The 27790-nt window shown below is 42.1% G+C and overlaps 1 protein-coding gene across 2 annotated transcripts; it reads right to left on the bottom strand.

The window, feature by feature from the left end:
• Nucleotides 1–168: 168 nt before the first annotated feature.
• On the bottom strand, nt 169–27655 carry HCRTR2 (hypocretin receptor 2). Of its 2 annotated transcripts, none has more exons than XM_078386434.1 (7): nt 26880–27655; nt 16289–16449; nt 12786–13029; nt 7395–7510; nt 5950–6170; nt 1773–1894; nt 169–700 (listed from the first exon to the last, which is right to left on the bottom strand). In XM_078386434.1, the coding sequence occupies exons 1-7, from the start codon at nt 27106–27108 to the stop codon at nt 477–479; spliced, it is 1317 nt and encodes a 438-aa protein (XP_078242560.1). In that variant the 5' UTR covers nt 27109–27655; the 3' UTR covers nt 169–476. The 2 variants fall into 2 exon arrangements, with proteins under 2 accessions (XP_078242560.1, XP_020637444.3); XM_020781785.3 differs by having other exon boundaries at nt 16271–16449; nt 26880–27286.
• Nucleotides 27656–27790: the final 135 nt, after the last annotated feature.

Raw genomic sequence — 27790 nt, forward strand, 5'->3', positions numbered from 1 at the left:
ATATGATATCATGATTCAGAGTTGTGTGTTCTTCAGTTTTTTGAATATAGAATGAGAGAGGTAGAGGTTGATATGGGGCAGACAATCCCGTATTGGATATGAAATGTAATTCCATTGTTATACTTTCACCTTGCTTACAGTTAGTATTTTGAGATTGAAGAAAAGCACTAAATACAACTGGATTTTTATTGAGGAACCAGACCCAATAGAAGATCAAAGAAAATATTAAACAAAAATAATTTAATACTTTCCGCTGATGATATTTTTTCATAGCTGAAAAGCAAATACTATGAAAATCACATATGCTTCCAAACAAAACTGTGACTTCTTTTAGAAAACAGGCATTGTCTGCCGATGTGGCTTTTGGCGAGTGCCCAGTCTGACTTTCCATTTTAGTCTGAGGTGCACTGGTTTGGACAACTGGATGCACAGGTCTTAAATTTACAAAGGCGTTGAACGGCATGAAAGGCAGCTTGCTACCAGTCCTGAAGAGGCCCAGTGTCATTGGTTGGCAGTGCACTTATGTTGGCCAGTGCAACGTGTTCGGAGAATTTGGTAGCATGATTAAAATGGCTCATCTGAGTGGTCAAGGATTTCCGACTTTCTGTGCTTGTCCGTCCTCTGAGTTGGTCGTTCTGATGGTGACGGAGACCAAAGCAGCAGCAAGAAAAGGCCATTTTGAATTCTTCTCTGAACTTCCCTGTCAAATTAAAGAGCAGCAGCATGAGATCATATACTGCATTCTGTATTTCGACGGACAATGGGTGTGTAAAAAATAAATCCTACATTTCTTCTTTTTAAAAAAATCCATTAGTATGATACCTCTAAAGAAATTGTTTCATATTACTTGCAGAGCTTATTTTCAGATTACAATTCCCAGAATCCCCAACCTGCATAGGCACTAGCTGTGCTGCTCTGGGTATGGGGGGTTGATGGGAGCTGTAGTCTAAGAAAATAACATCTTCCAGGCCTAGGTTCTGCTTCACTCAGGGAATCTGCACGGATCTGTAGCGTGTTCCACAACAAACATTTGTTATCAATGTGTGGAAGAAAGCTGAGGATACAGTTCTCTTCCTTAATCTCACAGTCCCCCCTCCCACAAACCCCTCCAGTGTTTGCATAAAAAATGAAAAGCTGGCCAAGATTAATCTCTTGCCCAAAATTTAATTTCACTAGTCATGAACACAGGTCACCAGGATAGCTTTCCATGTTTTCTTTCTCCTGCATTTTCAGATCAGCTTTATAGACTGGAGCTATTCAGATGGAAACCCAGTGACTCAACCCTTCTGTACCAAAAGGCTGGCTTTGAGATTTTGCTTATGGCCAGAATCCAATCAGGAGGGAAAAAAAATATGCACAGAGTGGTAATTGTGTAAGCAGCTTCCTTCTTTGGTGGGGTGTGCATCACAAAACACTATGCATCCACTGCATAATCAGTCTTGTGATGGATACTTCACAAAGCGGGAAACCACTTGGATGATTGCTTTTCAGCATGTTGCTTTTCCCAATGGGATTCTTGTCTAAATCTGTAGCTAGCCAGCATAGATATCAAGGGCAAAAATATTTTCTTTTCTTCACAAGTAAAATATATATAGCATGATTAAAATGGCCATATACATATAAAGTAAAATGCCCAGAAAATTAAAAACACAAATAGAAATATCTCAGATCAACACAGGTAACTAAGATTCTCTAAGTCTCTGATCTGTGAAATAGGAAATATTTTTTTATTAATTAGCTCTTTTTACATTGGTTGAAGAAGATCTACTTACCACTAAGAAAGTTATAAATAATTGGGTTTGCTGCACTATTTGCATATACAAGCCAGTGGGAGAAAGTAAACCAGGCATATACAGTTTCTCTGTCAGCAGCGCTGTTGAACAAACCAAATACCCTTACAAAAAAGAGAGAGGAAAGTAGAAAACATCTCAAATTAATCTTGATGTTGCAAACCAAGTTGGAAAAAAAGTTTTTACATGATAGTTGGCAATAGCTGAATTTTTTTTAACAAATAAATCAAAATCCATGTAGATGCAACCATCCCATCACGTCTGACTGTAGAAATATGAAGGTCTATGACCGTTCTTTCAAAGAGTGCTAATTTTATATGTGGCTGCCAATATTTATCCCATGTGCGATTCAGCTGAGGACTACATCTACACAGAATTAGTCATATCCTTAGCTGGATGAGGAAAGGTGCCTACTGTTTCCCTAACCAGACCGCACAACAGAGCTAAACTAGCACACCCATAGACAGACACCACTGATCAATTGTTTAGAAGTCTCCAGTCCCCTCTTATGTAAGAGATGTGCTGATAATCTAAAAAGGAGTACAATGGGACCCCCATATCCATTGGGGATTGGTTCCAAGCCTCTCCCCAGGAGGAGCGAACACTAGATATATAGCATGGTAAAAGGACAAAAAAACCTAACCCACAAAAAAATTATTTTCACAAACATTACTAGAATTGGCCACTAGAGGACACCAGAGACCATGCTATATATTCCTCAATAACAAGTATTCATAGTGTGGTCTCTCGCTCTCTCTAGTGGCCAGTTCTGGCAATACATGTGAAAATAGGGTATTTTCTGGAGTTTTTTCTTTTACAGTGGACCCTCTACTTACAGAATTACAGTGGTGCCTCGCTTAACGAGTGCACCGTATAGCGATGTTTCCGTATAGCGATCCCTTTTTCGGGATCGCTATACGGAAACATACCCGATCTTCGCAATGGGGAAAACCTGCATTGCAAAGATCGGGTATTGCGGCGGCCTTAGCGAAGGCGCGAAAATGGCTGCCAGCACCTGGAATCCTCGCTGAACGGGTAAGTAACAAAGGTATTGGAACGCATTAAACGAAGTTTAATGCGTTTCAATACGTTTCCCCTACCCGTTTAGCGATGATTCCGTATAGTGAGGGTTAATCCGGAACGGATTAACCTCGCTATACGGGGCACCACTGTAATCCGTATTGGAACAGTGGCTGCAGGTCAAAAAGTCTGTAGGTCGAGTCTCCATTGACCTACAATGCATTGAAAACCGATTAATCCCATAACTGACCATTTTTGTTCTATTTTTGTTCCATTTTGGTTTTTTTCTTGTCTGTAGGTTGATTCTCCGGCTGCAAGTCGAATCTAAATTTTGCGGCCAGAGAAGTCTGTAACTCGAAAAGTCTGTAAGTTGAGCCATCTGTAAGTCGAGGGTCCACTGTAATATTTTTAATATTTTCAGACCTTGGGCAAATAAATCATTTACCTGAAGATAATTACGACTCGCAAGCTTTGTAGCAAAGTATAATCTACAACAGAGGCTAATCAAAGAAAGCCAGGTATGTTGCAAAATATTTTGGCTTTTGGAATTCAGTGACTATAGGGAGCAGAGAGAATAAATTAACATGGAATTTTACTGAAGGAATAATTTTAGAAGAGAAGGGCATAGATTTGTGGGTTTTTAAAAATCTCTTTTCTGGGCTCTCTTTTATTGGGCTATTGTTCTTGCTTTTTGCATTGACTATATCCCCTAACTCAGACTACAGCTGTGGTGGGGGTGGCATTTTTTCTCTTCTTCTCCCTCTGGTATGGAAAAGGGGAACAGGAAATAGATATAGAATCTATCTTCTAATCAAAGAGAACATCATGCTGTTCCACAGGTTTTTCATCCTGATCCCAGTCTCTCTATTCTATCAGGTTGGCCACTGTTGGTGCTTCCAACTTGATCCAACAGGCATCCTGTTCTGTCTGTGCACACAGATTCCACTGGAACCCTGGAAGAACTGTACAAACCAAGAATTCTTTCCTGATACTTCTGACTTTGAATGCTCGATGAAAAGCAAGGGTAACAATGTTTGGGAGGCAATATTGATTAATCTTGAGGTCCTGGAGAAATGTTCAGCTTTGACACATGCAGGAGACCTAACCTCAGCAGCACCATCTATTCCATAATAAAGGTTCTATCAATACCGTCTAAAAGTTTGTGACAGCTCACCTTCCTTGCTGTCCTGAGAGCACAATTGCCAACCGGGATGGGGGAGTCTGATTTCCTACTGTATCTTATAGGAAAAGATCCAGACTAAGTAGAATAGAGTGAGCTACATGATTCCCAAATGTGCCAAACAGAAGGGAACGAGAAGCCACTTCTCAGTTATCTACAGTATACCCGGTAAACTCTGGAAGGGGCTGCCATAAGTCAGAATTGACTTGATGACATGTAATAATAATAATTACGTAAATTACATCTTAGTCCATTAGAGTAAGAGGAAGCCTCTGGATGTATTTTCTTTTCCTTCTAAATTTCAATGTGTACATAATTGTTACAATAATACTTATTAGGGATGATTCTGCAGGGCTTCTTACCAGTTGATACAGTGTAGGGCTTCAGCATGTCTTAATCAACCCCACAATTCTGTTACAGCTTATCACAATTCTGCAGATAACCTGTAGTTTTGCTTTATCCCTTATTCCTCTGAGAAGTTGGTTCATCCTTAGATCTTAAAGATGTTACTTTTGGGACTACAGCTGGCAACATCCCCACCCACCATGGCCACTGGAATCTCAAGTTGTAACCCAAAAACTCACATTTCAACATGCTGGTCATCATGCACAGAACATGAATTTCCCCTTGCTGCGATTCCTTTCTTCTCCATAGCAACACCATCAACTCTCCCAAGTCCCTTGACCCTGGGCAGGTGTGCCCTCTAGTGTCCTGAAGTAGGTCCTACCATCCTTTAATCCCTCCTTGCTTTCACCTTAACCCCAGTGCTTTCTTCTCCAGCACTGAAGAAGATGTGGAGCGAAATATGGGCTGGGGATTTTAAATAATTCAATAATAGGCCCGTGGGAGATTCATTCGGTCTGCAGGGAGGGGAGGAGTCATTCTGTAATCCCGGTGGAATCCCCCATCACACTGGGGGGGGGAGGGAATGATTTATGTGAAGTAGTGGATAAAGAGACAGATATGGACTCAAGACACCTGGGATCAGCCACAGAAACTCAGTCAGGGTGGCCATGGTACCACCCCTTTAAAGTGTAACATACCTTGAAAACCTCATTAAAGCTGTTTAAGTCACTTACACCATGATGGCACATAGCAAAACAACAAAAATGTGATGTGTGGATGGGAACTTTCCCCCCTAATAATAACAGGGATCATGGCTAGAGAAGGAAGAATTCAAGTGTCCCTTCATGCTCTTGTCACAGTCCTTCTGTATCTATTATTAATTCTTTTAAAATTCTTGCCATGCACCCAACGGACAAATTAGTGCCATATGTTGCTTGAGCCCCAGACCGTAAGGTTGATCTGGACCTTAGTTTGGCACTGGCCTTGTTATACCCAGATGGGCTTTTCCATTTTCTTTCCATTCTTACTGTGCTCTCTTCCTCTGCTGCCTTTACCCCATGCGTGGCTTAAGTAGCAGCTGAGGTGCTCAGAGCTTCTCGAACCTCCCTTCTGGTGCAGCAATGTCTACAGCCAGTCAGGCTGGCCTGGATATAGTGTGGGCATAAATCCTGTGCTTGCCTTTTCTTCCTCAGAATCGAAATGATGTCACATTGAGGATGGGCTGTACTACTATAGCTCTTTTCTCACCCACTAAACATCCAAAATTCAATGCTCAAGATCTCCAATTAAAAGGATTTCAGAAGGTAGAAATGGAAAGTTTCTCCCTGAGATCTCTGAAACACACTGTCTACCTGATTGACTTTGATGACAATTCGGGAGAAAGCAACAATTTTCATATGGTCATATCTTCTCAGTGCTGCTGCCATTTTTATTTCCTTAATTCTACCTCAACGACCATGGTTATAAGATTATCTGACTGATCTACAGTTGCAAATGAAATCTTAGTCCTTTGATTATTTAATGCAGTGACATCTGTTCCAAACTAACTTATGTAACACAGCTGGTTACTTGTACATCAGAAAATCCCCTGGACTCTTTGTGTATAAAACTTACCTTTTTAATATATTGAGAATGCTGATTGGGAGATAACAGAGGGCAAAAACCAGGAGAACGACCATAAGCATACGTGCTGTTTTCCTCCTAGTTTGAATCTGTTTGATTTCAGCTGCCACGGCACTAATCCTTAAAGTTGCTGATGGCCTCGGCCCTCGGGTCTGTGCTGCACATTGCAGAGGCTTCCGGTTTCTCTGAACCACAGATGACGTTCCTGGAATCTGACAGAGGAGAGTAATTGGAATCTTAATTATTGCTATTTGCCCCAAGGGAAAATATGTTGCACTGATTGAGCAGCTGCAACTGCGAAGCAGATAGATATGCGCGCATGCGCACACACCACAGAGGTTCTGATTAGTCACTTTTCTGCTGGCAAAATGCAAGAGATCCTTGCAAAATCATTTTGTTTTTATTAAAGCATGAATGTAAAATCCTTTGTGATCAAATCATACAAAGTGAAATTCAAGGAAGATTTTACATTGTTAAAAAAAGAGAGAATAACCATACTTAAGAGCACACTGTCCTGAGTTTGCTAAGCATGTCAAATTAATACCACTAGCTACGGTGTTTCACTGGTGCTCCATGGTTGCAAGGTATCCCTAAGATACCTGGCTGGCCATACAAGATAAGTATAAGACAAACTAAAGGATGTCATAGCCATGGAAACCTATTCCCCCCAAAAGCTAGGGAAAGCCCAGTCAACAGATCAGAGACCCGTTCTGAAAGACCCTCTAACCAGGACATGGAAACCATCATTTGTTATGCATAGAAAGATGAGAACGGCAAGATTAACTGATGATCAAGTGACTCTCTTAAAGCGTTCTAAAAGGACGGCGGGGGGGGGAATGTGCTTTATGATTTTCATAGGCTCCAACAGCCAACTAGGGCATGAGCGCTCAACCCAATGTTACTGACGTGATGGAAGTGTCAAATAACAATCAATAAAAGGTGTTAAGTGGGGCTGCTCGGTTAATTGTCTCTCAAATGTGGTGACTACACTTGAACAACACTAATGTGTTATTTTCCGTAAGTGGAAGTCACAGCAGCTTCTGCTAATGCCTTTAACTTACTTTTTCAATCCAAAGAGGAAACAAACAAGTGACACAGAAGTGTGATGACAATATTTCTGAAAAGTCTTTCTCTATTCTAGACAATTCCCCTCCACCCCCAGCTTATTTCATTGCATCTTTATTCAGATACAACTAACAGGCCATCTCCTCTTAGCAAGAAATTTTTACATTTTAGATATTTAGATAGATCCTCAGATATCTGAATTAAGGATTTGCAGATAAGTTATGTAGACCTGTGCTTTGATGGATCTGGGCAGAACAATATCCATCTTTAATTAGATATTAGACATTATGCCATTAACCACTCACTAAAATACATAAATATATTGGCACTGAAGAATGACATAAATAGATCTTGCTAGTAAAACACCTTACCTGTCGGCACCACAGCTTTTGAAATATCTGCAAATAGGCCAATACCATAAGACACAGTGGGGCCATATATGTAATCAAGAAAAAACACGTATGATACATTTTGGGGTAGACTTCAGCTACAAAGAAAAACAAAAGGCAGATAAATAACATCTCTTCATGGCTTCTTGGTTTGTTCACTCCAAGTTGCTATATTAACACACATTACAAACTTTTTTGCCTAGTTCAGATGATCATATTTTGATTTAATAAGACAAGATATGAGCAAGTCTGCACCTATAGACCCTTCCCTCTTCCCTCCATGGTGTAAACAAACCAGGAAAATGGCAATAAACCATGCTTCCCTCTTTGGCTCAACTGAACGTTTCCCTTTGAAGTGGTGGCTTTGCATCTCGCGTGTTCCAAAGCTGTTAACCATAGCTCCCCTGATGTCATGAAGTGGGAAACTATGGTAAAAGAAGGGCTTCCTATTTCTCTTGCAGCTTGTGGGAAGGAAGATCAACAGGCTATGTATGCAGACAAAGGCATCATTCATATTTTGGCTTTTAAAGATTAAATCTGATTGTCTAGACATGGGCTTTCCATAGTCAAAAGGCTGAAAAAATAGGGTCACCTGAAACTCAAATCCTTTCCATCAAAACACATTTCCCCCCCCCCCATTAAACCTTATCACCCAGATTGTAATATTATGTGTTATCCTACCTGGTATCAAGTCTTTAAACATTACAGCGGCTGTGCTCAAGGAACCCATGGCTAAGCAACTTTCTCACCTTTGCTCTTAAAGTCCTACAGAAGCAATAATCATCAAACTTGGATCTCCAGAAGTGTTAGACTACAATTCCCAGAATCTCTGAACATTGACCATTCTGGTTCAGGCTTAAGGGAGCTGATGTCCAACAATATTTGCTGATAACAGGTTTGGGGACCACAGCTCTAAAGACAACAACAGCTGGTCCTTCATGTAAAGGCCAGTTCCCTGAACCACTTCTAAACAGGCAACGTGTTTGCTTCTGATTTGCCCATATTTCCCGTCATTCCAGTTTGAGTGGAAATCTGTGTCATCATTCAGAGGCACCTCCAAGTCCTGTATGGAACTGATGTTTCTCAGAAGGCATCTGGGGGAATCACTTGATCAAAGATGCCCCATTGCTCTGTATTACTGCAGTAATCGCTTCTTTAGGCTTGTTAAAAAGAATGTGCCACACAAATATGTTACATACAAAATAAATATATTTTACTGAATGGCCAACATTTGGGGAATCTGAAATTGCACTAATTCTGGAGAATATTTTGTGGCTCTTAATTTTTTTCTTATTTTTTAAATAAGCACACCAGATTAGAGTGGGACCTGATCAGTTGGGAGGGGGAGGAGCACACAGCTGGAACATCCTGAACAATTTCATTAAACGCATAAGAAATTGCCTTGGTCTTTGTCAGATCATGGGCCCATCCAACTCAAGTGTTGTCTGTACTGGGAATGTGACTCTTGCAGCAGCTGGTCTGAGAAAAAGACATGAAAAAGACATATTTTCCAGAGAGATTTCTCTGTACGAGAGCTTTTACCCCACAAGAAATCTTGCAGGAAATCTTTGGAAGTTTCATGGTCTTTTAAAAAAAAAGAATGCCAGCCTACTCAGGACTCTCACAATTCCTATATGGAATGACATCCTTCCTGTGCAGGATTCTCTACAAAGGACCTCAAGCTGTGCAGAATTGGCTGTTTCCTGTTCAAAACAACAGGTGGAAACTGAAAGAGAGAGCAAAAAAGAGAGGGAGAGAGGAACGGGAGGTCAGGGTCTTCTTTTTGCCAGAAATCAGAAAATCTTGCTGGTGCAGGGAAAGGCTCATTGTGTTGAGAAGACTTGAGAAATCATGAAGAAAGAGAATTTTGCCCCCGGTAATCATTACATCCGTCTGCACTGATTTGTAGCAGCTCTCCAAAGATCCAGAATAAAAGGTCCTTCTTCCTGCAGCTTCTCGGGTGGGTGACACAAAAATCATGATTGCATGAGCTTTATCAGTCCAGCCTACAGTGGCTTGGCACTACAGCTCCAGTATCTTCAGGGCTAATTTTTTTCATTCTGACTTACATAATATTCGGTTTTGATTACTGAAGAATGCCATTCCAACTGCATGCATTCTGGCATTTGTATGCCAATTATTCATATATCGACAGATTGTCTCTAGTCAGGGCTCATGCTGTACTGAGCAAATCATTACAGAGTGCTTCAAGGCCAATTAGAATGTGAATAGGAGATGTAAATAGAATTAACTAGGACCTTAAAGCAAGCATGAAAGTCCATCGCCTATGTGGCAATATGGGAGTATAATTACACAAAGATATAGCCAATTCACATGTGCCAACAGTTGCAATGCAAGAAGTCCTAGCACAGGTGCCAGTCATAGCCGAGCCCTGACTATATATGATGCCAGCTAAGGAGAGGGCAATGCAGGCTTTTGCATAAAGTTACATAGAGCAGAATCCAGATTATTGTGTGTGTGTTTGTGTGCCTGGGGTGGATTTCCCACACTGTCTCCTAAGGACTTGTAATGTGTGAAAAACTGAAAGGAATACCATCATGCTGAATGAGAGAGCCATGCTGCCAGTAGGGAGTGGAGAAGAGATGGGCAGCCAGCGCGCGCGCGCGCGCGCGCGCACGCACGCACGCACGCACACACACACACACACACACACACACACACACACACACACACACACAGGGCATCAAACATCTTCCTTGTCCTGCATCTCCTATCCTAAGATTTGTCTCCCTACCTGGAAGCCTAGGGAAGTCAAGCAGTCCCGTGTGTTTTCAGTCTGTGCCCTGAGACCCAGCAACCGTTGCTGTAACGCTGGCTGTATTGCATTAAATCACTGTGTGATTTCCAAGTTGAGCTATGCAGATGGATATTGGCTAAATTAAACATTTCTGATTTCAACTCCTGAAGAGAGTCTTGAGGTTCCCATGGGGTCTCTTTCATCATCAGGAAACCATGGGTATTGTGGGAGGGGAAGGAGGAATCTCTAATTACTAAAAATAGCCATTGCTAAGTTATCCTGCTGGGAATGCTTTTCTGTAATTAGAGATTTTTCCCCCTCTGTTATCTTGTGGCTCCAAAGGGCTTCCTTGGGACAAAAGGGATTCCAAGGGAGCCTTGGGATTTTTGTAGAGGAAATTGGGAATGTTGGGAAATATATCATTTCTGAAAAATCACCATAGTCAATGAGGTAATCAACCTTATGTATTGTGATTTGCAGCAACAGGATTACAGCCATCATATAGCTGATAGGATACAAGAACCAGAATGTTAGGGTCTTTCACGATCCTAGCTTTCTATCAGCATGCATGCATGAACTGCCATTGTTCTGCATCTGCAGACATAACATTGGTCTGGATTCATTTGTAGACTTCTGATTCACCAGAGTTATTTTAGTCGTCGTGCCCAGTCTATATAATACAGAAGGAGAGAGGATACTCCTTAAGAACATTTCCATCTCAAGGAATTATAACTGTAATTGAAGTTTTACTGCAGGGGAAATTGCCATCATCTGATGCATTTCAGCTTCATTCAGCCAGTGGCAGAATGAAGAAATCTCATAAACAGCCACCACCTGCCTGTACCATGACCTTCAGGCGGTATAGCACAAGGATAATTGCAGCATTTATTTCCACAACCCTTCCACGTTTATGGTTTCTAATTTAACAATGCAAGTATTTAAAATAAAAAAAGGGGAAGAAAATGCAGGGGCAGCCAAGGTACATCAAAGTGAAAGATGGAGTAGGATGGGCGAAGCACTCGCCCATTTCCTTTGAAGTCGTCTCTGAAGCTGGGAAGCCGTCAGAGCCCGACGCTTCAAAGAAAATTGAGGGCACATACTTCGCATGACAGCCACTTACAGATCTTTGCTCTTTCAATAAAAGGAAAGCTTCCACCAATATATATAATTACACCTGACTGACGGGATGGGAAAGGGGAAGGAGGCATTTTGGTCTCCTCACCAAGGTCAGTGAATCCTGATATAGACGTTGTTGAGTGAAAATGTCAATTCAAGCATTGGGTGACCCTCTACCCCCACCCCCACCAATGGTGTGATGAAGCCTCTGATCTTTGCAGGGCCAGGGGCTCGCCTGGGGTCAGTGTATGAGAGCCTCAGAGTTTGGAAATAACAAATGAGGAGTTGTTTGTAATGATTCCCCACCCACCTCCAATCACTAAGGCATAAGTAGCGTTACTAATATTGAAAAGGCAACGAGGGACAATTTCACACTTTTTGTGGTTTGACTGTGACTGGAATCCAGTAGCAAGTCGCAAGGAAAGTAGGTCCATTGAATCGGTGGAGATTTGGTGAGTCAGTTCACCATGGATCCAATGGGCCTGCTCTAAGGTAAAGGTAAAGGTTCCCCTTGACAATTTTTGTCCAGTCATGTTCGACTCTAGGAGGCGGTGCTCATCCCCGCTTCCAAGCCATAGAGCCAGCGTTTTGTCCGAAGACAATCTTCCGTGGTCACGTGGCCAGTGGGACTTAGACACGGAACGCTGTTTACCTTCCCACCGAAGTGGTCCCTATTTATCTACTTGCATTTGCATGCTTTCGAACCGCTAGGTTGGCGGGAGCTGGGACAAGCGACGAGCGCTCACTCCGTCGCGTGGATTCGATCTTATGACTGCTTGGTCTTCTGACCCTGCAGCACAGGCTTCTGCGGTTTAGCCCGCAGCGCCACCACGTTCCTGCTCTAGTTGCAACTTAATACTCAGTTTCAGACTCTTCTTAGTAACTTCTGAAGTTACATGGACATGTTTTGTACCACAGTTTAGCTGTCAGCAAACCTCCCTTTCCCCTTCAAAAAGACTCTTTCTGCAGTCCTTGAGATCTCTAAGTTATTGGCCATATAAACAAAGGCCAATTAAAGTGAAGGAACCCTTCAATAAAAGTTTGAGGGCTCTGAAAGGAAAAACTAGAAGAAATGTGCTCTAAAGAAAACTGGTCATACAACCCATTTAGACTGAAAATTAACCAGAATCCTATTATGTATTTACACTGACTTCACCCTAGCACATATTTCAGCAGGAAATTTATAACTCAGTGTAGGCCTTCACATATGGAGTCACATTCAGTAGCATCTACCTATGCCATATTCTTCATTTGCCGCTATTGTCTGCTGAAATTTATACTGATGGAGTTCTGCTCCCTAACAGAATTCTGGCCATCACAATCAAAAACAAAGGAAAGGAGGGAAAGTACGAAAAGTTATGGAGAGTAATGGTTTCAGCCCATATCCTATGATTAGGACTTGACAGAGGTTCCTGTACTGACTGCAGGCTTGTCAAATCTTTGGCTTTTGTTAGGAAATGGCAGTGGCTTATTCCAAACGTATGAAGGACCAGACTCACCCCCCCACCGTTCATCGCAAACGGTGAATAAGATGGTCTTGTTGGCCAGTCCTGGGAACATGCTGCTGCACTCCATGACGATCGCCTGGGGAATCATGATAACGCAGGACACCATCCAGATAACGACAATGCTGTTCCTGGCCCGCTTGGCTGTGCTTTTGAACATCAGAGGGTGACAAATGGCATACCACCGATCCAGAGCAATGCAGCTGAGAGTTAATACAGAAACTGACACTGACACGGTCTGAGAAAGGGAAAGAAACACAAGGCAGCAATGCATAACTTTTTGGGGGCAGAGAAGAGGTTTGTGTGTCTCTGTGTGTGAATGAACTGGCTGTTGCTGTTGTTAAGGGCTCAGCTAGGCATTACATTAAAGAGGTAGTGTGCAGTTACTTTTTCTAACTAGTACTTTCAGACTTTCTAGCCAGCTTGGCCTACCTGATGGTTGGGAGTTGTTGTTTACCAAAAGTAATGCTTCAAGGCCTAACTTAAATCCACTCCACTTGTACATGATTGGATTGGGACCACACACGTTCACTCAAAGGTGTCCCCTCCCTTTTTAAAGGAACATTAAATTGCACACTAATCATCTAACATAGTATGCTGTTTCAGCCCACATTTTCCAAATGGCCCCCCATTACTGTTATGTTCCCCAATTTTTGGTGTGGAGTTCTTAAATCATTTAGAGTCCTTCCCATGACCTTTTGCTGCCTGAGATAAAGGCCACTTTCCTCCCTGCTCTATATACATAATTTGACTGGACTGGCTGCAAGACTAGTATAAGCCAGTATTCTCCATGTAACCTGAAGTGAGAGGAATAAAATAAGGGGCAAATCGCACAGCACATATACTATGTCAGGTAGCCACAACTGTTATGGTTCTCTGTACAGTATATCACAGAAGTGAGTACACCCCCCTCACATTTCATAAATATTTTAGTATATATTTTCATGAGAAAACACTGAAAGAAATGACACTTGGCTGCAATGTAAAGCAGTGAGTATACAACTTGTATAACAGTGTAAACGTATTGGCCCCTCAAAAATAATGCAACACATAGCCATTAATGTCTAAACCGCTGGCAACAAAAGTGAGTACACCTCTAAGTGACAATGTCCAAATTGGGCACAAAGTGTCAATATTTTGTGTGGCCACCATTATTTTCCAGCACTGCCTTAACCCTCTTGGACGTAGAGTTCATCAGAGCTTCACAGGTTGCCACTGGAGTCCTCTTCCACTCCTCCATGATGATATCATAGAGCTGGTGGATGTTACAGATGTTGCGCACCTTCACCTTCCATTTCAGGATGCTCCACAGATACTCTATAGGGTTTAGGACTGGGGACATGCTTGGCCAGTCCATCACCTTTACCCTCAGCTTCTTTAGCAAAGCAGTGGTTGTTTTGGAGGTGTGTTCGGGGTCGTTATCATGTTGGAATACTGCCCTGTGGCCCAGTCTCTGAAGGGAGGAGACAATGCTCTGCTTCAGTATGTCACAGTACATGTTGGTATTCATGGTTCCCTCAATGAACTGTAGCTCCCCAGTGCCAGCAGCACTCGTGCAGCCCTAGACCATGACACTCCCACTACCATGCTTGACTGTAGGCACAACACACTTGTCTTTGTACTCCTCACCTGGTTGCCGCCACACACGCTTGACACCATCTGAACCAAGTAATTTTTTCTTGGTCTCATCGGACCACAGCACTTGGTTCCAGAAATCTGTGTCCTTAGTCTGCTTGTCTGCAGCAAATAGTATGCGGGCCTTCTTATGTATCATCTTTAGAAGAGGCTTCCTTCTGGGACAGCAGCCCTGGAGACCATTTTGATGCAGTGTGTGGCGTATGGTCTGAGCACTGACAGGCTGACCCCCCACCTCACCCCTTCAACTTCTGCAGCAATGCTATACATCTATTTCTCAAAGCCAACCTCTGGATGTGACACTGAGCATGAGCACTCAACTTCTTTGGTCGACCATGCCTAGTCCTGTTCTGAGTGGAACCTGTCCTGTTAAATCGCTGTAAGGTTTTGGCCACCATTCTGCAGCTCGGTTTCAGGGTTTTGCCAATCTTCTTATAGCCTAGGCCATCTTGATGTAGAGCAACAATTCATTTTTTCAGATCCTCAGATAGTTCATCACCATGAGGTGCCAGGTAGAACTTCCAATGACCAGTCTGAGAGAGTGAGAGCGATAACACCTGCTCCCCCTTCACACCCGAGACTTATGACACTAAGGGGTCTCATGACACCAGGGAGGGAAAAGGGCTACTTGGGCCCAATTTGGACATTGTCATTTAGGGGTGTACTCACTTTTGTTGCCAGTGGTTTAGACATTAATGGCTGTGTGTTGCGTTATTTTGAGGGGACAGCACATTTACACTGTTATACAAGCTGTATACTCACTGCTTTACATTGTAGCCAAGTGTCATTTCTTCAGTGTTCTCACATGAAAAGATATACTAAAATATTTATGAAATGTGAGGGGATGTATTCACTACTGCGATATACTGTATCTCCTATGGTCATTCCTCTGCTCAACTGAGGCCCTGATCAAATGAGCCAAATGAACTCCAGTTATACTCCAATTAGATTGTTTCATAAATTTCCAGTCGCACAGCACAAGGCCATGAATGACTAATTTTTCCAGCCAGCAATGTATTTCTGGTTTATTTCCCTCTCGAGGAGAAGGTTATTTATTTTGTAACAATGCTCATTGTTTTAGCCTGTGTGAACTTTGCTGTCGATTCATTTCCCTTGCAAGGGGGTTGCATTTCTGGGCTCTGTGGCCACTTCATGGCCACTGTGCTTGTACTCTTAAAAAAAAATCTTTTAAAGCAGTATCAACAAATCAGCTTGTAAAAAGACAGATGATTCCTTAGAGAGTCAAGTAACGACTGCTAGCAGAAACAGCAGGAGACAGCTCGAAGGAGAGCCTTCTCCGCCCGCCCCCCCGGTATAGCCTGCTATAATGGTTCAAATAATTCAATAAGAAGTGAATCAGTAATGTTGAAACAAATGGAAACATTCCCACTGGTGTAAATGCCATGGTCCAGTACAACCCCAATAGAACTGGGGTTCCTTTGGCTTGTGTGATCAGGCCCTGTGTGAAAGAACCTGTTCCAGGATGCATCACAGACCCTGTTTCTTTTGCTTCTAATGGGAAAAGAGGCCTTCAACAAATATATGGGATGGGTCTGAGGGGGCAGGGCAGGAGTTCAGCATGGTGGGCTCACAGTCTTGCTTCCTGCCACAGGCAGCAGAGGGGCCTGGGTCACCCTGACACTGGGGAGAATAATGTGAGGGACAGTTACATATGTCACCTTGTGCTCATTGAGAAAAGGTGGTATATAAATGCATCCAACAATAAAAACAAAAACCGATGCAAAAACTGAAGCATGAAACATATCTGTTGCAGGTTCTCCACTATTACTCTTGTGATTTCATTGTGTGTTTAGAACACATGCCCCAAACTTGGCAAACGATACCTGCAAATAAGGGATCACCTTGCAGAGGCTGTTGCCGAGGAACCAGGTCTCTGTGATATCCACCACTAAAGTTGCTGGAAGACAAGTGATGATGACAAGGATGTCAGCCAGGGAGAGGTTTACTATGAAGTAATTGGTAACTGTTCTCATGTGATGGTTTTTCCACACTGCAACACAAACTGCATTTGCAAAGAAGAGTCAGTACCACAGCAAAGGCACGAGAAACAGCCAAGTGGGAAAAATCCATGGCCTGGATGCAAGAGGAGTTATAGCAAAGTGCTTGTCATTTTGAATAAGAGTTGTCACAGTAATATGAGTAGTTAATAATGCGTTAATAATAATAGAACTGCAGAGCTGGAAGGGACCCTAGGGATCATTGAGTCCAGCTCCTGTCAAGGAGGCACAATGAGGAACTGAACTCCCAACCTCTTGCTCCATAGTCAGATACCTAAACCACTATCCAGCACTGATCCCCTTTTCCCCTCCCCAGCATCATTTCATCAGAGATGCATGCCAGGGCAATCAGACTGGCAATTTAAGTCCATGTTTACCTTCCAGTGGCCAGTTACAAAACAAACAGACTGGGATGCAAGAATACATGCTGCAAAAAACCAGACACTTTCCACCAGCTAAATACAAGTGGAACATATTGTCGAGTTAGATTTTCTGTGTGCCCCTTCCAAAAAAACCCAGATTTTTCATGCTTTTCTTTCAACTCACACAGTTCAATCTATTTGTCTTTTGCACTGTTCAGGTCCAATCTGGTCATGCAAGCACATGAGATAACTACCAGGAAACCAAGTCAGCTTGTACGGCTCTTGGGGGGGGAGAGGGGAAAAAGAGAAAGAGGGACAGTAAAAATACCTGCTTCCATGTTCTCCAAACTGATAGCCTTCAGAGAGGGGTACAGTGGTGCCTCGCACAGCGAGGTTAATCTGTTCCGGATTAACCCTCGCTGTGTGAAAGCATCGTTGAACGGGGCAGGAAAAGCCATTGCATTAAACATGGTTTAATGCGTTCCAATTGGGCCAAATACTCACCGTTCAGCGATGCTTTCCTATGGCCGCAGCCATTTTTGCGCCCTCCCCTCACTTAACGAGGGCGCAAAAATGCTGTGCGTGGCCATTTTGGGGCTTCCGGCGGCTATTTTGTAGCCGCAGAACAGCTGATCGGCGGGTTGCAAAGCGAAGGTCGGTAAGTACAACCATTTGGAGACTACCATGCTGGGGATGACTAGACTACATTTCTGGAGGAGGTGTAGGTGGCTACTTTTCATCTTGTCAAATGGCTGGAATCAGCAGTGTTGCCAGGAGCCTCACTGAGCCTTTTCCTCTTGGTTGCTCATAGTATGCCACCCCAAGGAAGGAAGGAAGGAAGGAAGGAAGGAAGGAAGGAAGGAAGGAAGGAAGGAAGGAAGGAAGGAAGGAAGGAAGGAAGGAAGGAAGGAAGGAAGGAAGGAAGGAAGGAAGGAAGGAAGGAAGGAAGGAAGGAAGGAAGGAAGGGAGGGAGGGAGGGAGGGAGGGAGGGAGGGAGGGAGGGAGGACAGACGGACGGACAGACAGACAGACGGAGGGAGGGAGGGAGGGATGGATGGACCTGGGAAGCTGGTAACTCAAGTAACCTCCATTGTTCTGTTTAACAATGTAAAACGGAAAAGGCATTTTAAAGAATTTAAAGCACTTTAGAACATATAAATCATTTTAAGCAATTAAAAACCACTTAAAACTATTCAAATCTGTACTTCTCCTCCACTGAATATTTCAAGGTGGACTGCACCTGTGTATTCCTTCTTTGTCAGTCACATTTACCCAATATTTTTATCTTGGCTTGGATACCGAATGAGAAGTGAATTTGAGTCAGCACTGCTATAAATTCTTTACAGATGATTAGTAGTCGAAGGCTGCTTCCAAAAGAGGCTTTTACTGTCCATTCACACTCAGACATGGAAGTGCACGCACACACTGTTTTTACTGCACTTTCCTCGCCATTTCTTCTAAACTTTTAAAAAACATATACACACAAAAAAAAAACCTGAAAAAGAGAAAAGATGGAATAGCTGCCCAACAGCTTTTGGCTGGTAGAATTAGGAGTCTTCCCTCTGGAAGCAGTCCAAGTTCTAATGAATCCCAACAGTCCTGATAAGACATTAGGGTTTAAAAAGAATCAGCCAGCCCATACTTACTATGGATGGACTACAGTCCTTTGTGCTCAGGGGGACCTGCCTTTGAGTTGATGTCCTTAAGATCATCACATACTTCACCAAGTTGTCAGAAAGCACCATGTCTGTGCAGTTGTTCTTGGTCTGCAGATCCCACTACCACCATCACCAGCACTACCTTCAGCAGGTAGTGATGGTGAAAATGATCCACCACCAATACATCTCCTATATTAAAAAACTGCATCCCTCTGAAATTTCTCAAAGGTCCGATTTTTCCAACAAAGGCAAACAGAAAAAGGATTTCCCACAAATGTTTTGCTAGAATTTCACCTCTAAACAGGTAGATGGTTAAAAGGAGACAGAAATGAGAACTAAAATCAGGAAGCAATTTCAGTATCTTTCTCCCTGCAGAATGTTTGAAGCAACCGCACTACACCCTTTATGCCACAACGTGTCAGTGCACACTAGGAAAGCAAAGTCTCCGGTTTCAACATTTCCAACTCCAGTAGAACCAACACAATGGAAAGATGCCAAGCAATGCCAAGCATGGCTGCCCTCCTTGTTGGTAGTTTTGCCAGACCAAAAAAGAGCCTTTCCACAAGATAGTGCCTCTGCTCCCCTTCTGAGTCTTGCCAAGTGTCATGACCATCCCATTGTCTGTTTGTTATCATCTTTAATCACTTCTGCCATATTTCACTCATCACCATATGAATCTTCTGGATGAGTTTGATAGGTAAACTGTAATTCTGAACAAAACAGAACTGTAGTTCCAGTTTTCAACATTTGTTTGCAGAAATTAAAATAGGATTATTATAGCCGAATTACTCCCTCCTTGGCTGCAGCTGAAATATTGCAGCTCAGCAAAGCAATGGCAGCACTGAAGAGAAAGTAAAGCCTCCCTTTTGGCTTGTCACTTCCACCCAATACATATTGATTTACTGGTCCCAGAGTCTTCACATGGAACTACCTTGGACACACGCAAGCAGAGTGACATCTTTCGATAGCTTCAGTTCAGGAGCTTATTGTTTTCATTTTTATGTGCTGTCAAGTTTTTTTCTGATTTACGGCAATGGTATGAATGAACGTCCTTCAAAATATCCTGCCATCAACAACCCTGCATAGCTTCCAAACTCAAGGCTGTAAGTTTCTTAATTGGCTAATCCAACTCTTATTTCTCTTTTCTCTTTTTCTGTTGTCTTAAACTTTCTCAGCATTATTGTCTTTTCCATTGAGTCTTGTCTTCCCATGATGTGCCCAAAGTACAATGGCCTTTGCTTAGACGTCCTTCTAGGATGCCCTAAGAGCATTTACCTCACATCAATGCAAACGAAACAAACACTAAGCCAATCAAGTCTGTTATAATCATAGGAAAATAATTAAATACAATAGAACCTGATGATCTTTTAAAATTCATAGTGTCTCTTTAATGAAGAAGATGGATGGTCCATGAACCACAGTCCCTCAGTATTGGGCCATGAATTTCATAAGGCTTTTAGCATTTAAGTCATGTTTCTCATAATGAAGGTTTTCAGTCTTGCTTTTCTTTCACCAAAGAGCTCAAGGGAATATCTTGTCCCAGGATACCTACTCAGCTTCAGCCGCATGGGTGCAACCCTGGGCCTTCAGCCTATTCCCTGGGATTAATGTAAAAGGTCGTAGCTAGGTTGCCAAAAATCCTGATTCAATGAGCAGTGATAGGGTAGCCATATTAGAGTGGACACTCCTCTATTCAAAGGACTGCCAGAGGACAGTGTAGTCCATCTACTCCAAGTTCAGCTTCAGAGAAATATTCCTGTAAGAAGGGAAAGGGTCTTGAGAACACCCATCAGCCTCAGGACAGTAGACTGAGAAGTCATATGAGTTATCTGGTCATCACTTACCTCAATCTGATTGCAGGTATTGTGTTTCTACTAAATTAAAGTAATGTTTTCTAGATTTGTACTGATACATATGCATTAGTTATTCAAATCTTATGTGAACCTGTTTCTTTTGTAACCACATTTTAAATATTATGTAATTGAGCCCACTTAGTGCCAATTGGCACTACACAATCTTTCCCAATCATATTTCACAATCACAATGTGCATGTCTTCATCTATATCAGGGGTCTCAAACTCAATTTACCTGGGGGCCGCTGGAGGCAGAGTCTGGGTGAGGCTGGGCCGCATCAGGTTTTCCACAATAAAAGCTTTGTTAAAAAAAATTCTGATCTTCTCAAATCTCTTTATTTTTTAACACAAAATAAGATAAAAAATAAACAAATTAACAATTAATAAGAAAATGAGTAAATCAACCAGTAAATGATGATGATGATGGTGATGATGATGATGATGATGATGATGATGATGATGATGATGATGATGATAACACTAACATTAAACTTTCATATTAAGGCGGGGGCCTCAAACTATCATCCCGAGGGCCGCAAGTAGCCCATGGGCCACAAGTTTGAGACCCCTGATCTACATCATCTAAGAGTAGTGCTTAGACACTAGATGGGTAGGGTACGAGTGTAATGAATAAAGTAAAACAAATAAATACAGTTGGAATTGCAAGTGCAGATAAAATTACTCGGTCTCTCCCCACAACAGAATGTGACATATCTCAAAGCCCTGAAAACTTGACAATTGATACAACAATGGCTCTCCAGTGAGAACACCCTGCAAAAAGCTTGCTGGATTAAAAGTGGCTCACACAATTAAACAAAACCTTGTCCTATTGCTATACTGTGAAAGTAACAAAGTGTAAGAGGAGGAGTTCAAATCATGAGAGATCATAGCTTCTAGGTCAAACACTGCTGAGTTCGAAGTCAACTAGAAGCCAAGATGTAACAGGTCTTGCCCTTGCTTTCTACAACATGAGCTCCTTCAGGCCTCTTTTTTTAAAACAAAACCTCAGAATTCCAGCAGTATCCTTGCAAAGAATGTTAAGAGGAAAATTTGGTATCAGCTGCCAATCTTCAAAAATGTACTATTTTAGATTATAACATTAAGGATACCCACTGGAGTTCTGGAAGCTATAGTTCAAAAGAGTAACTTTTTTGAAGGTTAGTTACCACCTTTTTCTTACTACCGTATTGCAAGCCATTCATAACATCAGTAGAGGAGGGCCAAATAACAATTGTAAAGAATGGAACACAATAGGAATTAAAGCATGAGTGAGTTAAATCACACACACTAATTAGAACACCAGCTGGCATCAAGGCAAAACACAAATTATAAGATATTGTACTGTGTTTTAATGTGCAAATAACAGATCTTATGAAAAGTCCCAGAGTACTTTGGGGTGGGGAGTTGGCCTGTCTTGGTTTCAAAAAGGCTTCAAAAAACAAGCTCTTAAATCTGTTGTTACTGCTTTCAAGTCAAATCTAAAGAGCTCTGAAGAGTTCACAATCTAGATCAGTGGTTCCCAACTTTGGGTCCCCAGATGTTCTTGGACTAAAATTCCCAGCTTTCACCACCAGCTGTGCTGGCCAGGATTTCTCGGAGTTGTACTCCCAGAACATCTGGGGACACAAGGTTGGGTTTAAATTCAGAGATTTAAAAGACCCCTAGACAATGTAGTGGGATCATCTACTTAATATGAAGAAAAGATTCTCATGCAGTAGTAGCAGTAAGTCTAAAAAATGAGTATTAATTGTGTTTAAATATGCCCTTATGCACATATACTCACTCATACAGTATCTCTGTATACTGTAGGTGCATGTGCATATACACACACACACACACGTGCACACACTAGTCGTCATGGATCATAGTCCAAACCTCTTATTGGCATGGCACACCTTGAATGAACTCACATCTGTCTTTTCTGCTCAGCCTAATCATAGGACTGATGTGAATAAAACATGGGAAAATCCTGAGCATGTTGATTGGAGCTTATTGCAGAACAGGCGGGATTCAAATATGGTAAGTAAAATGAAGGGAAGGGAGAGAGAAATCCTAACTGTATTTACCCCAAATAAGGAGGGGTTCATCCATAGTACAGTATTAATATTGTACAGTCTTGGGCTTATCTTTGCCATGAGCTGCCATATCACACACTTGGCGAGGTTTTAGCCAGATTGTAGACATGCTGCTCAGTGCCTATGTAGCCCACCAACTGACCCAGATTTGAAGCTTCCATTAAAAAAGATGTGTAAATCTTGAGCCCTTATAGAGATAAGGAAAAACATGCAGTCCTTGTTTCGGTCAGCACAGTTTTATGATAAAAGAGCCTGTCTGTATGGTTAGCCATTGACTTGAGTGAAGCCATCCAGCATTTAACAGAAACTTGTAGAAGTGTAAATGAAAGATTCAACATATTGCCGTCGTGGGAATGCTTGGTCCTTGCCCTGCTGCCTGCAAATACTGCATAGAAAACAGAAAATCCATAGCCATGTCTGGGGAATGATGAGAGGTGTTGCCCACAAAAAGAACTTTTCTAAGCTCCAGTATTATGCATCTTACTGCATTTCCTGCTCTGAGGGGCAAGCTGCGCTCAGAGACTTGTGGGGATTTATCCTTCTGTCATTCTACCAGCCTGTGATTCCATGGTCTTCAGAAACATCAATTCTATTTTATCTTCTCCAGGATTCTGGGAGAATAACTGAGAATTTAAGTGGATGCTGCCCTGAAGTATAGGAAAAAATACTAAGAGGCAGAGTGGTCCTTCCAAACAAAGGATACAAATACAGAAGCAAGCAATACCATCAAAAGCTCGCAATCTACTTAATTTTTTCAGTGGAAATCCATCTCCCTCAGTTCTCTCTCTCTCTCTCTCTCTCTCTCTCTCTCTCTCTCTCCCCCCCCCCTCTCTCTCTCTGTGTGTGTGTGTGTGTGTGTGTGTGTGTGTGTGTGTGTGTGTGTGTGTGTGTGTGTGTGTGTGTGTGTGTGTGTGCGCGTGCGCACTCCTCCCCAAGCAGCATCTTGGAGTTTATTTCACATCTCTTCAAACAAGGACCTACCAAGCAATTTACATCATCAAAATTCATTGATGATTTTTCTGGAACTATGGAGGATACCTCTCATTGCCTGGAGAGCAATGAGGATCTTTGAAACCAGCCTAGTTGCACTGCATACTGAAAACACAAAATCCACAAGGTAATTTGACTATGACTGGACCAAAACTGGCTTTCCCTGGTCCTTGAACTAAAATGTTGGTCATAGCTCTCTGGTGGAAATTTGCTGAGTGGCTGCCTTGCCTTGCCTCCCCCACCCCCTTGCTGGCCAAATGGAAAATACTTTGAGTTTCAAAAGAAAGGCAATGGGGTGGGGGAAGAGATGGTGGGGGAAGAGAGGGTGGTGCAAACCAATAAAGCCCTAAATAGCTTGGGCCCAAGCTGTTTCAAGGACTGCATCTCCCTTTATGAGCCTGCTTGAGTGTTAAGATCCTCAGGATAATCAGAAATAATATAATATGGATAATCATTGTCTTGGTCTCTAATGAAATGTCATCAGACTTAAGGATTTTCCCCAGTTCCTTCATGCCTGAGTTTCCAACATTCATTCTTGTACTGACTTTTTGACTGCAGTTTCAATTTCCATTTCTTGATTATAAAGTTTCATGATTCTTCTGTAACTGTGATTTTTATGTTCTTAATGCTCAGCAGTAATCATGCTTTTGCACTTTCTTCTTTAATCTTGACCAGTACTTGACAGTTTCTGCCAGCATCTGCATACCTTAAATGGTTGATCCTTCTTCCACCAATTATCACTCCTCCTTTATCTGAATCCAATTCAGTGTATGAGCAGAACACATACAATAAACAAATAAAGAGATCTGACATATTCTGTGTCAGATGATTTGATCTGACATATTCTGTGTCTACATTTTGTCCTAATACTAAGTTCTTGTCCAGAGAACAGGTGATAAATACAGATAATCAAATGATGTGGCACTCACATTTTTAAATACCTTTACTTAAAAGCTCATTATAACCCTAATTTATCATTTAATTCTAAACCATTAACCTTAGTCACCACAGTTTGACACACTTCTTCTGATACCACCGTGCTCACCTCATATAATTTGCCCAATGAGTCTTCCTCTGAAACTACCTCTCTTCCCTCTGCTATATTATCTGGAATTCTCTTATTCATCTTGAATGCCTCCTCATCTCCCATTTAGATATAACACCTCTTGGTTTCTTCAACGTGGAAATTATATTTGCCAGTTCATTTATTTCCTTTCTCCATCCTGACCCTCCCATCCCTCTGTCTCTCAGGCTCAGACTTCTATGCCTTCTTTCAATCTAATTACTGTACATCACACACATACTTCCATTTTCTATCACTCTTTTCTATAAAGGAACAGGAAAGCACCCCAACTGTGTTTTACTTTTCCCTTAGATATCCCCCATTTCAGAGGTCAGGCAGCAGATCTGGATCTACTTTGTATTTGCAGAAACTTTAACCATAGCAGCTACATAATGCTTCCTCTCAGCCCTAAAAATCACAAATTGTAAATTAAGAAAGTTTGTATTAAAAGCCCAGGAGTGGGCTTTTGCGCAAAAGGAGTGTGTGCTCTGATCGGATAGGTCTCTTATTGAAAATGGATATTCAGGCTTAGAATTTCAAAATATATATGTTTTGCTGTAGATTCATGTTGGTGGATCTTGAGGTTTGAGTGAAATTAAGTAAACAAACAAAGCAGATTTCACAAGCTTGAAATGTGCCCACCCTAAAGGGACATGATTTGATATGTGAGTCTGTATCATTTTAGTGATTATGTCGTAGTGCTTTTTCCCATTTAGCTCTGTATAAAATAGGAAAGATGAGGTTAATGTAATTTCCTCCATCATAACCCATTAGCTATAAGCATATAGTAAGGCACATATCGAAAAGGCTGAGGGCTCTTCATAATTTCACTTCCATTACTGCCAGTGGCTGCAACCCACATATCTTTCCACTGAATTGCTCCACTTAAATTCTGCCAGTTTGCTAGGAAGCATCTAACATGCCAGGATCCGAGAGCTGTCAGTACTGAAAACTACAAAGAACAGCTGCTCGCTCTACAGGAGCACATCATCCTTCAGCCTTTCATTCAGAATTCTGATGAGATGAATGACGCTGGAAGTAGAAATAGTCATTCACGAGCCTACCACTATGAATGGAGTCACAAGGGTCAATTGCCAGAACTGCCTTCCTCTAACAATATAAAAGAAGCTCAGAGGTTTCAGCCCTTTCTGATAAGTCCCTAGCAACTTTAAAAAGAGATTATTTTCTTTGGGCAGAAGAGACAGTACTCTAATCCTTTAAAAATTATTCCCATGTAACATGCTTAAAATCAGAGCACTCTTCATTTGTTACTGACGTGCTACAATATTCATGTACCTGAACAGGCAATTTCTCACACTCGGTACCTAAGAATACTTCCAGAAGAATCCCAAGCACAAGTGCTCAAAAATAAGTGCCAGTAAGTTCAACTGAGCTTACTCCCAGGCTAGAGTGGGTATCAACTTTAGCCTTAATTTGATCATTGCATTGAAATCCTTTAAATAGATGGTATAGTGAAGGGTATTGTGAACCACTGCAGATGGCGACAGCAGCCGTGAAATTAAAAGACGCCTGCTTATTGGGAGGAAAGCAATGACAAACCTAGGCAGCATCTTAAAAAGCAGATACCTCACTTTGCTGACAAAGGTCTGCATAGTCAAAACTATGGTTTTTCCAGTAGCGATGTATGGAAGTGAGAGCTGGACCATAAAGAAGGCTGACTGCTGAAGAATTGATGCTTTTGAACTGTGGTGCTGGAGGAGACTCTTGAGAGTCCCCTGGACTGCAAGGGGAACAAACCTAACCGTTCTAAAGGAAATCAACCCTGAGTGCTCACTGGAAAGACAGATCCTAAAGCTGAGGCTCCAATACTCTGGCCATCCTATGGGAAGAGAAAACTCCCTGGAAAGGACCCTGATGTTGAGAAAGTGTGCAGGCAAGAGGAGAAGGGAAGGACAGAGGACGAGATGGCTGGACAGTGTCATCGAAGCAACCAACATGAATTTGACACAACTCTGGGGGGCAGTGGAAGACAGGAGGGCCCGGCGTGCTCTGTTCCATGGGGTCAGAAAGAGTCAGACATGACTTAACGACTAAACAATAACAAAACAACAATGTGAAGGGAGTGCAAAATTAATTTATTGTCAATGCCTTTTCTAACCATATGTGCAAAATGAATTATAATGGATTGATAGCCCAGCAGGAAAAAGCAAGCAAGTTCTTCTCCTGACAAAACCTCCAGAATATACAGAATTAAGAACATGACATTAACCTGAATGCCTTGCTAATATTCACAGCAACTTCTATACTGGTTTTGTTTTTTGTTTTTGTTTTGTTTTGTTTTTGTTTCTAAGTATGATCCTAAAAGCAAAAGCAGTTCTGGTGTTGATAATGTTGCTAGTAGTTTACCCGCATCAACTTGAATGGCTTAAAAGCACATATAAGAAGTACAGTAACTAGTCTAAATGGTACTCACCAAGGATGTTACCTACAAGAGCCACAAGAAAAACAATAATATATCCAGCAATCAGAGCCCATTCATATTCTTTAGGGTGCAAATACTCTTGCCAAAGGTATCGCAGAAATTCTTCCTCATCGTAATCTGCAGAAGGGTTCCCAGACGGCTCCTGTGTTCCGTTCAGCTCCATTTCAGATGAGCAATTCCTACACGATGAGGCATCTTTCTCCACTTGAGTTTCAGACATAATTGGTTAGTTCCTGGGTCTCATTTCAATCTCTTAGGAGTTGCGGTTTTTTCCTCCAGCCCATCCTTTCACGGTGCCAGTCTGTGAGACACAGAACGGAGCAGGCAAGAGAGGAGAGAGGCTGGGAATTGCAGCCCCACATCAAGTGCAACTTCTTCTTCATCAGCTGGCTTTGCACCAAGGATTTCCCAGTGGCAAAAGACAGACAGGAGCTTCACGGGGGGGGGGGGGGAGAATGAAAGATTCAGAGGCTGCCATTACCAGCAGCAAATGCAGATAGGCAGCTGCTGAATTCAGGCAGGGCGTGTTCAGATCACCTCCTTGGAGGGAATGGTACACTGCACGGTATGACTGTATTCCCTTTAAAACTCGCACTTGGCCATGGTGCAGGCAATTCTCCTTCAATTACTCAGCTCACATCACATCCTTCTTTTATCGCTGCTGCCTTTTTGCAGGAGACACGTTATTTTCCTTCCTTCTGATCAATCAGCTGGTCCTGCGGGATGCACCAGGCTTTTGTGCTTTTGCTTCACAAAAAAGAAAAGCCATTTGTTTTGTGCACAGAAATGCCTCACAAATTGTGGAGACCCTGGTGGGGAAAAGGCACTCTTGCTGTCCTATTCCAATGTGTTAAGGCAGCCGATCATCTCAATAAGATGTAATTTAATATGATTTCTTCACG

The sequence above is a fragment of the Pogona vitticeps genome, chromosome 1 (assembly GCF_051106095.1).
Source record: "Pogona vitticeps strain Pit_001003342236 chromosome 1, PviZW2.1, whole genome shotgun sequence".
In the NCBI taxonomy this organism is placed as follows: Eukaryota; Metazoa; Chordata; class Lepidosauria; order Squamata; family Agamidae; genus Pogona; species Pogona vitticeps.